General features: G+C 43.0%; 1 protein-coding gene across 6 annotated transcripts in view; it reads left to right on the plus strand.

The window, feature by feature from the left end:
* Positions 1-2,587: 2,587 nt before the first annotated feature.
* PPP2R2C (protein phosphatase 2 regulatory subunit Bgamma) overlaps positions 2,588-10,873 on the plus strand; it is a 191,818-nt gene continuing 183,532 nt past the window's right edge. For 2 of the 6 annotated variants that reach the window (XM_027642814.1, XM_027642813.1), the window contains exon 1: positions 2,961-3,028. Coding sequence is in view for 2 of the 6 variants with exons in the window: in XM_027642806.1 (XP_027498607.1) it covers positions 2,737-2,752; positions 2,948-3,028 (97 nt within the window). In the remaining 4 variants the exon portion in view is untranslated. Of the gene's footprint in view, positions 2,753-2,947; positions 3,029-10,873 lie in introns of those variants that run through there. The other 4 variants (XM_027642806.1, XM_027642807.1, XM_027642810.1 and 1 more) reach the window with 4 other exon arrangements.

The following is a 10,873-nucleotide window of genomic DNA, read 5'->3' on the forward strand; positions in this document are numbered from 1 at the left end:
CTTACTTAAGTTCTGATTTGAGTAAATTATATGCTTTTAACAACCTTACAATCCTGAAATGACAAAAAATATCATACCAAACTCTTAGCTCATTTCCAATAGTGCAAAAGGAAAGGACATCAGATTAAGGGTGGTAGCAGCTCCCACATTCACTTTGTCTGTGGATTTAGCATTACTAGATTCCAATCCTAGTTAAATCAGTCATCTCTCTGTGACTGAAGGAAACAATCACAAACAGCTTAAGTGTCCACCTATAGACTTATAAAAGTAAAAGATTAATTCCTACTGGACTAGATGGCACTTGGGTGCAAATTAGCCCCTCTCAATATTCGAGATACCTGTAGAAACTGATCACACACTGTAAACGCATTTTGTATCAATCCCCTCATTTTACAAAGAAAAAAACACATGTGCTGCATTACATGCCAATTTTGGTGATTTTTTGAATATATAAAGTTGGTAAATTATTGAAGTCCGGAATGAAAAGTGCCATGTAAGTCGGTCATATTAAGCTGAACAGCATAAAATTGCCACATTTCATAAAAATTTAATATGAATGGATTCTCCCAGAAAAGGGCCCTTGATTGCTAATTAATATAAGAATCTAGAGTTTTCTGCAAAAAGAAGAGGCTAACAATGGAATGCTAAGATTAATTTTATTTGTGATAATACTTTGTCATGAAAAGTAATCAAGGTCTACAGGTAATTTTTAGGGGCAGTTAGTATCACTGTAAGCAGTTGGATGAAGCTTTACTTTCATACAGCTCCATGACACTTTTTTTCCCCCTCAAATCATTGGCTTAAACTGTTTCAGTTCCAAGAATGCAAGTGCACATCCATCAAACATATGGCTTGGGGATATATATACACATGCTGTCTAAATCAACTGATGTTCTTTTACCTCAGAAGGCTTTATGGTCTTTGTAATTTAGGTGTAGTTCCCAGGAAAGCTTAATTGTTAGTGTTTTGCTTTGCTTCCAGAATAGCTGAAAGTGTTTGCAGAATGTTACTCCCATTTAAAACCTATTTCCTTCAGAAACTGTAATTGTCCTACTTACTCTTTCACAAAGGCCACAGTGTGACACTGTCTTGGATGCAGTGGAGAAGAACATAAATATTTGAACAGAATACTTTTATGAGGAAACATTAACCAAAGTGCCCACAGTTCACACACCTAAAGGTATCAGGAGGGTCTCCACTTGCTGCAAAAAGGGATGAACATAGCAAATGTCACTGCATGGAGTGCTTAGGCTTACTTGATAACAGGTTTGCTTTCTTACTAACCTCTCAGAGATGCTGTAAAGGGTTTGTGGATCTACATGGGCTGATGGGCCAGATGAAAATGTAGGTACGGAAAGCAGAATTTATGCCGAAAGTAATTCTTCCTTGCCATTTCCATACCATTTCACAAACAGCAAAAAATAGATGGACGAGCCAGTGTAACTATGCCATGACAGCTGCCTACATTGATACTTTATCCTCTTGTTGGCTCCTAATCTCATAGTCTGGCTTGATTATAGTCATCTTGTATTCTTTCTTAAGCTTTTCTCATTTGCCCATACAAAGTGTGTTTGCTCTCTTTGTAATGAGCTGTGCTATGTGGGTTTCTGACACTGTGACCTTGAAAAGACAGACGATGTCAGCAGGATGCTACCAACTACAAGCTAAGCAGTCACAATTGTCTCAAGTATCAAGAAAGTCACCTGCTTAACAGGACAACTAACGTACCTTTACATTTCCCTCCTGTCATGTTTTTGGGGTGGACATGTGTAAGAATGAAGGTGTTTATTAACATGACTTAGCTCTAGCTGACTATTTCAGTGTTTTAAAATTTGCCATTCCCCTACCATTTCCCAGAGGAGGCAAAGGTCACTGCACAGAGCACCTGGGCTTTCTTGGTAACAGGTTTGCTTTCTTACCAACCTTGCAGGAAGGCTGTAAAGACAGTTTGCAGAATCACAGGGCCTCGCAGGCCAGATGAAAACCACTCTCCTGCCTTGCAGTGATTTCAGTGTATATAAACCCCAACAATTTACATGGTATTTGTAGCCTTTATCCGCAAGATAGCTGACACGGACTAGGGCTGGTAAGCGAACTGAGGTGAATGTCGTGGGCCATTCAACTCAACCACCAGTGCTTTGCGTGGCGAGGTGGGAGCAGCAGCAGGGCCGCTGGCACGGGTGCCACTGGCAAGGCCCTGGTGTGTGGTCTCCTCCAGGGATGTGTGTCCAGGCTCCTGGCGCACCGGGACGCGCACCCGTGCGCTCCAGGCTGCCCGCAGCGCGGACACGTGCGGCACCCGGTGGGAGCTCGCAAGGGCAGCCGGACAGACGGCACGGAGTTGTTGTCCCGGACGGACGCCACGAAGGGATTCTCCCGTACGGAGGGCAGGGAGGGGTTCTTCTGGACGGAGAGTAGGGAGGATTCTCCTGGCCGGGGTCGAGGCCAGGCTGGAGCGTCGCATCCCACGGGCCGGGGCCGCTCACACCTGTTGGAGCCGCGGCGGGGCCGGGCGCGGCGGGTCCTGCCGAGGCTGCGCCGCCTCCGCCGGGAGCTCCGGGCGGAGCCTTCCCTCCTTCCCGTCCTCCCTCCCCCGGCTCCCTGAGCGCCCCGAGGCAGCGGCTGCTGCCTGCGCCCGCTCCGCTGGGAGAAGGAGGAGGCGCCCCGAGCCACGGGCGTTGGGAACAGAGCAAATAACAGTTCAGAGCAGTGGGCGCCTTCCGGAGGGCAACACCCATGTCCCACAAGCAGGGTATCTGGAAACGCGCTCCCTCCCCCGGCACTCTCTGTCCCCTTTCATCCTTCTGTTCCCTCCTCAGCTCCCTCCATCTCTCCTCCCCGCTCTGCCTCTCTCTCCCGTCGCCCACTTTCCCTTCTCCCTCCCTCAAGCCCAGTCCCCCCGCCGGCCCTGGGTGCCCCGACTGACTGTGCCTTTCCTCCTGCCCAGCCGGCGGCCCCGCAGGCGAGAGCGCGGCTGACTGGTGCCTCTACCAGCTCAATGGAGCAGCCGAGTTCGAGGTGTCTGAAGGTGAGTACAGAGGTGCCGAGGGGGGCGCGGCCCCTCGCCCGCTGAGCCGGCCGGCAGCGTGTGGAGACACGGGAATCCCTGGTGGGAGAAAGACACTGGCAGCACGTGGCAGCCCCAGGGCTGTGGGGCGGCGGAGGGGGCGAATGTGCCCAGGACAGGAGGGAAGGTGGGCTGGCACGGGATGCCCGCCGGTGGTTGGCATGTTCCGGGCCTTTGTGAAAGTGTCTTGGCTGGTGTTTGTGGTTGGGTTTGTTTTGTTTTGTATTTTTTTGTTGTTGTTGTTTGTTTTGAAAAGTAGTGTTTGGCATCTGGTGGCCTAGGTGGCTTCAGCCCTCTTGGCCTTGGCCTCGGTGGGTGCTGGTGCAAGATGGTCTGCGTAGTACCTGCTGTAAAGTTTTTTTGGCCTTTTTTTACCCCCTTAATTTTGAAAACAGAGGAAAGCTGGAAAGTTATATTTTTTAATATTCTGTGATCAGAGAAAGAACAGTCCTTGGGTGCCAGGGAAGAAAGTTTCCCCACTGTTTTTGAACCATGTATGATTTTGAACATGCAGAGACTTAGATGCGAACCTGTGTATTTTCCACGAAGCCAGATGTGTAAAGTGTAGTGCCGGGAGCCTCTTTCGGTGTCTGTTTTCCGTGAGTTAAGTGGAGCTAATACCACATCTCGATGCTTTTGTTCTGCTGGTGCTATGTATTCCTGAGAAGAGTGTATTTACTGTTTCTAAGAGTTTTAAATGCATCAGAAGTCCAGCTAGACTGAAAAACTTTCCAGTACTGAGGAAGGTGGCACACTGTAATAGATTGGGTTCAGGTTCAGCGTTAGGGGAAACTTTTCAACACTGGAATACATGAAGTAGGTAGACAGTGAAGTCTCACTGTTTGTTTCACAAACATTGATTGAAGTGATAAAGCTACAGACCTTGCCTTGAGGTAGGTAGAAAGATTACCTGTTTGCGGTCTCTTTCAGCTTTATTATCTGTGACTCTTTGGGATGTGAAGTTTTCTGTTATGTCTTGTGCTTTGCTGTTTGGAGAAGTGATTTAAACCCCAGCGTACTAATAATAAACTATAGCTCGATTGAGGCTTTGGACTAAGATTTTCCTCCCAATTATTCCATGGTGGTTTATATTTCAAGGTGTGCTTAATAGTGTGTGTAATTACACAAACTTGCATACTGAAGCATTTCTCAAAAGATGTTGTGATTTTGTGCCTACACGACTTTTATTTGGTGAAATTGCATACCAAACCAGATGTGATGACGATAGGTGGGGGTGGAAATTACATCCGTGTGAGGGAGTGTAATGAGTGAGTGACAGCATTTCTTAGGCATCACAGAATGCTGAAAACAAGCTTGAGGTTGGCATTTACTTTCATTTAAAGATTTGAATGAGTAGAATATGCTTCTTAACCTCATTTGTCTGGGTAAATACCAGTGTTTCAGCACTGCTTTGAGATGATAATGTTTTCTTCTCAGCAGGTGCTTTATTCCTTTGATTTATTGGGTCTTCTTTTATCACGGGGCATAATTTTTTAAATTACTTAGCTAGCCCTAACTTCAGTTCTCTTTAATGCTGGCAATTTTTGGATTCCCAATTTTGCTCCATGACTTAAATGTAAATATTACATGTTTTCTCTTTACTCAGCGTGGGAATATGTGAAATTCAGAGAACAGAAGACTGAAGCAATGTAATTTGATCACACAAACTATAGAATCAAAGTAATCTGCAGGTAGTAACCCTGTTTATTTTAATAGGGTTATATATAAATATGACATCTATTTTCCTGAGTACATTGTTGTCCATTAAATGCCACTGATATCTAAGAACATGTACAGCAGTGTAATCAACACACTTTGCAGAAGTAATAAACAATATTTCAAAGAGAGGTCCATGGTGGCAGTGACTTGACCTCTTTTGCATGTGAGTGTTTTTTTCCTGTCCTTATCCCAGTTCTTTTTACTTTTCAAAAAGGCCACAACTTGTAACTGTAGCTGCATTGGTTGGGATCACCTAACTGAAGGACAGAAGGACTAGTTAATCTGTATTAAATATTATTGTGTTGTTTATATATCTAGATAGAGGTCTTTGTAGATAAACCTTTACATACTAATGTTCTAAGTTCAGTGAGTCTTCTGGGCATCCCTTGCTGCTTTTGCTATTGAATGCTTGCAATGACCTTGCAGTACTCTGTCAGTTAGACTTCAGAATTGTGTTCTGCAACGTTTCTGTCTTAGCCTAGGAAAAAAAATTATTCTTTTTCCAAAAATAGATATGTTAGATGAAAAACATTCATTTACATAACAGAAAAGTGAAATTACATATTTCAAATGCGAGGAAAAATAGAGCATAGTAAGTAAAATATCACAATCAAAGCCAAGATAATCATGTTTGATTTAGTCTTGCTGCCTTGAAACAAAATCCTATTTCAAATATTGCTACTTCTATAATTAACGTCTAAGTGCAAAATATATTTTATTCGTGCTAAAGATCTCAAAGCACTTTCCTCACAGTAAGTGCAGGTTCACAAAAGCTGTATGAAGAACAGTATTAGAGTATCCATTTACAGGCTAGAATAATTAAATATAAAAGTTAAGGATGTGATTTTTATAGAAGCTGAATGTCAACTATTAAGCAGATAGTACCCTGGGACTTCTGAAAAGTCAGGTCTTTTGCTGTTTGCCCAAATGATCTACTGGATTGTTAACAGGACTGCTTATTCCAGACCCTTTGCTTTAAGTTCCAAATCACATTAACTTCTTTCAAACTTCGTGTAAGTTAAAGCATGTTTGAAATATTTTATGAGGTGAACTCTAAGCTGGCATTATGTTATTCTAGATAACATTACATTCAGTAATGATTATACGGTTAATGAAAAGATTGAGTCAAAAATCATATTAAAGTTACCTCATCAAAGACTTGAGATTGGTTTACAGTGTAAATTTTCTTTTCATCTATTTTGTAACTTTATGCTCTCGAGTGGTTGAAAGCTCTTTTAGCATTAGTGCCTTGTGAATTGTGATGTGAACGTTCCTGTTCACTTAGCTTATGGTGCTCTAATGTTCTCTTTTATTTCTGAGTAATTTGAAGAGAGATTTATTGAGACTATGAAATTGGTAATATACTATTTTGTTGTAAAAATACATTTGAACAATGTAGCATTTTAAGGAACTAGAAGACTTGTGAGCTGATTAATACGAATTTAATCACTGTCAGGTTTACCTCCAATTGCTTTTTGTTTACTGTAATTTTCAATCAAAGACAGTAAGTCTGGATTTGGTTCAATACTGTCTTTTCTATTATTTCACAAGTTCCATGGAAAGCAATGTGCTTGCACAAGCTTACAACTGAAGTAATGTCCTTGTTAGTCATGCCTTCATTAGTAAGGTCTAATTAAATAGGAAGTCTCCATCTGTAGATACTTTCATATCCCAGTGCTTTTGTGGCTGAACCAAACAATTGATTTTTCCTTGGTCTTTCATGAAAAGGCACGGTAGCAGCTCTTTTCTTAACACTTTGCAGTTTGCCAACATTTCTTTTGAAGGATCATCACCATGAATGGATGTTGTGTTTCCGTGACATCTTAGTTGGATGGTGTGCTTTACAGTTCTGGGCTTCCAGCTGTCCAATTTGGAGATGTAGTGTACTGAACAGTATCTCTTCTGCAGACCACAATTCTGTGTTTGTTCAAAAGAAACCAAAATTCTTGGAAGGGGCTGATATACCCTTTGTGTCACCCCAGGGTACATTTAGGACACTGCCAGCTTGCATCCAGCACTGTAAGGTGTGTCACAGGGCTCGCGTATCACCCTGATGTACCCTCTGATGCTATGTATGTGCATAATACAACTATTCCAGTCCTGTTTCATACATCCCTGTTTATACATTCAGCAACTCCCTGTATTTCATCCCTCCTTTCGTTTGCAGTTACTTATAGTGGTGTTTGGTTGGTTTACTGTCACTGACACCTGAGAGCTGCTGCAGCACAGAGAAAGGGCTTCTGTCTGAAAAGTGTTATCATCATGCTTTGCTTCCTTTATAACATTGTCTGTGGCTGTGTAAGACCAGATCCAGTAAATGACTCATTGCAAGAAATTGTGTGTATTTGATTATACTTCTGTTTGTTGCTGCACAATTTGACATTGTTTCAATATGAAAAGTTTAGCATGATAGACAAAGAGGAAAGGTTAAGGTATACTGAAATTAAATTTATTTGGATAGCTTTACTTCTAGTGATACTTACCTACATTAGTCCATTTTGTGGTATTTTTATCTGTTGGTTATGGAGCCTTTGTTTATACATAGCATGGGTTTTGTAAGAACCTTTCGTTCAAATATTTTTGTAGATTACTATAAAAAAGGCTTATTGAATGACAATGAAACACTGGAAAGTATATGTGTTTGTTATGAAAGGGAAAAAGGTGAGTGGCTTATTTACATTTATTATTTGTTTGCTAATTTTGTGTTTATGGTTTGAATTTATTGAATGAATTAATTTAATTAAGTACATTGAGATGATTTAATTGCAATCATTAATAAAATCCTTGCTTACATGGTATTTCTGTTGGAATTTAATATGAATGTTTTCTCCTACGAGTCATTAAGTGTCATTTTATCATAAACCAAATACTTGTTAATGCTATGTTAATTATTTTGTATTGTAAATATTTGACTGAAGATGTTAGCTCCTTTTCAGTAACCTGAAAAGTGGTGTTGCTGTTTCTTCGTGCTTGAAAAACAGACTGAGTTTCCAGGATGTGCTCTTCAGCCAGTTGCCTTTTTACTTTCTGGTCACAGAATCACAAAATCACAGAATTGGTTGAGTCCAACCTTTGACTGAACACCACCGTGTCAGCTAAACCATAACGCTGAGTACCATATCCAGTCATTTCTTGAACACCTCCAGGGATGGTGATTCCACCACTTCTGGACAGCCTATTTCAATGCTTAATCACCCTTTCAGTGAAGAAATTCTTCCTGATGTCCAACCTGAGCCTCTCTTGGTGCAAGTTGAGGCCATTTCCTCTTGTCCTGTCACTTGTTACCTGGGAAAAGAGGCCAACCCCCACCTGGATAACGCTGTTCAAGTAGTTGTAGAGAGTGATAAGGTCTCCCTTGAACCTCCTTTTCTTTAGACTAAACACCCTCAGCTCCCTCAGCTTTTCCTCATATGACTTGTGCTCCAGACCCTTCACCAACTCTGTTGTCCTTCCCTGGACACGCTCTGACACCTCAATGTCTTTCCTGTTGTGGGGGCCCAGAACTGGACACAGTACTTGAGATGCAGCCTCAGCTGTTCTCATCACTTCCCAGGTCCTGCTGTCCACACTGTTGCTGATACAAGCCAGGATGACACTGGCTGCCTCAGCCACCTGGGCACAGGCTGGCTCATGTTCATGTGCTGTCAACCAGCACCCTCAGGTCCTTTTTCTGATGGTTTACTTTCCAACCACTCTGCCTCCAACCTGTAGCAGTGCCTTGAGTTGTTTTAACCCAAGGACAGGACCTGGCACTTGACCTTGTTGAACCTCATACAGTTGACCTCAGCCCATCAATCCAGCCTGTCCAGATCCCTCTGCAGAGCCTTCCTGCCCTCCAGCAGATCAACACTCCCACCCACCTTGGTGACATCTGCGAGCTGACAGAGGGTGCACTCAGTCCCCTTGTTCACATCATTGATAAAGATATTAAACAGGATTGGCCCCAGTACTGAGCCTTGGGGGACACCACTGTGACCAGCCACCAGCTGGATTTCACTCCATTCACCACCACTCTCTGGGCCTGGACATCTGACTGACCATTTTTACCCAGTGAAGAGTCCACCTGTCCAAGCCATGAGCAGCCAGTTTCTCCAGGAGAGTGTGGGGGGAAATGGTGTCAAGTGCTTTGCTGAAGTCCAGGTAGAGTCACCTGGTTGTAAAAGGAGGTCAGGTTGGTAAAGAAGGACCTGCCTTTCCTAAATCCATGCTGCCTGGGCCTGATCCCTGAGTTGTCTTGTATATGCTGCATGATGTCACTCCAGACAATCTGTTCATTACCTTCCCCGGCACTGAGGTCAGGCTGACAGGCTTGTAGTTCTCCAAATTCTCCTTCCTACTGTTCTTGTAGGCATTGTATTGGCAAACCTCCAGTCAACTGAGACTCTTCCATTTAGCCAGGGATGCTGATAAATGATGGAGTGTCGTGGCTAACTCTTCAGCCAGCTCCCTCAGTACCCTTGCATGGATCACATCCAGTCCCATAGACATGTGGGTGTCTGAGTGGCACAGCAGGTCAATAGCTACTTCCTCCTGAATTGCAGGGTATCTGTTCTGCTCCTTATTCCTGTCTACCACCTCAGAGGTGTGGTTGCTCTGAGGATAACTGGTCTTCTTGTTGAAGACTGAGACAAAGACAGCATTAAATACCTCAGCCTTTTCCTCATCCATGGTGACAATGTTCACCCACCCCCCCTGCCTCACATCAAATAAAGGATGGGAATGTTCCTTGGCACTGCTTTTGTTATCGATGTATTTATAAAACCACTTTTTATTATCCTTCACAGCAGTGGCCAGATTGAGTTCAAGCTGAGCTTTTGTCTTCCTAATTTTCCCTCTACATGACCTAGTGACATCTTTGTACTCTTCCTGAGTTGCCTGCCCCTCCTTCCAAAGGTCATAAACTGTCTTTTTTTTTTTTTCCCCCTGAGTTTCAGCGAAAGATCAGACTGAAAGGTCAGCCAGACCGGTCTTCTTCCCCACCTGCTCATGTTTTGGCACACAGGGACAGCCTGCTCCTGCACCTTTCAGATTTCCTTCTGAAAGTATGGCCAGCCTTCCTGGACACCTTTGCTGTTAAGGACTGTTTCCCAAGGGACTCTCTGAACCAGTGTTCTGGGCAGACCAAAGTCTGTCCTCTGGAAGTCCAGGGTAGAAGTTTTGTTGACCCCCTTACTTCACTGAGAATCAAAAACTGTCATTTCTTGGTCATTATGCCCAGGATGGCCTCTGACCACTTTGTCTCCTACCAACCCTGCTCTGCTCCTAAACAGCAGGTCTAGTGGGGCACCGCCTTCCAGTCTGCCCCTTACATAGTCAGTTCTCTAGTTTCTGTTGGTTTCCTCAGCATTGGTTTTAGTTTCCCTTTGTCCCTTCTCTCTGTAAACGTGGTTGTGGGTGGTCTCAGTCCACTGACTGATGCACTGTTTGGCAAAGGTGTCTGTCCTCTATGTCATTGAAAGTCTGCCATTTGCAGCGGGTGCCTGCACAGCAAATCTTAGCGCTCTCTCTCTGTCTGTCTTACTATTTCCATGTCTACAAGGCTTACCATTTTACATGATCCTTTCAATTCCATCCAAATAACTTCTGGCAATTTTGGTTTTAGACATTGTTGAATTATCAGAATTTCCTTGGGTGTTTCAGTTGGTCACATCCTTAAAGAGACACTTGATGTACTTAATATGAAAGATGAAATCACTCTGTTGCATGTCTGATTATGCAATTATTAGCAAGTCAAAAATCACGCTTTCAAATTGCATAGTCCAGAATTTTACAGGGACGTCTTTTGTGTGCCCTCTTTCTCATTAAATATGCAATAATTTAATTTAGGTAATGATTTTGTCAATAATTACACTGATGAAGTAAACAGGGATTTTGTTTGGGTCTCAAATTTGCTGTTTAGACAAATTTTTTTTATTGAAGTCAAACATTCAGCTTGATTAGTGATGGACAATTTAGAGAGTATAGAATTGCCTGTCGTTCCAGCCGAGATACAGCAAAATCAACAGGTCTTCACAAAGCCTCCTCTTCCATTATAGATCAAGTCAGAAAGCCAGGGTTCCTTTGAGGAGCTAAGTTTTGTATAGGGAT

Source organism: Corapipo altera, unplaced genomic scaffold, assembly GCF_003945725.1.
Source record: "Corapipo altera isolate COAL_440 unplaced genomic scaffold, ASM394572v1 22, whole genome shotgun sequence".
NCBI classification, from domain to species: Eukaryota; Metazoa; Chordata; class Aves; order Passeriformes; family Pipridae; genus Corapipo; species Corapipo altera.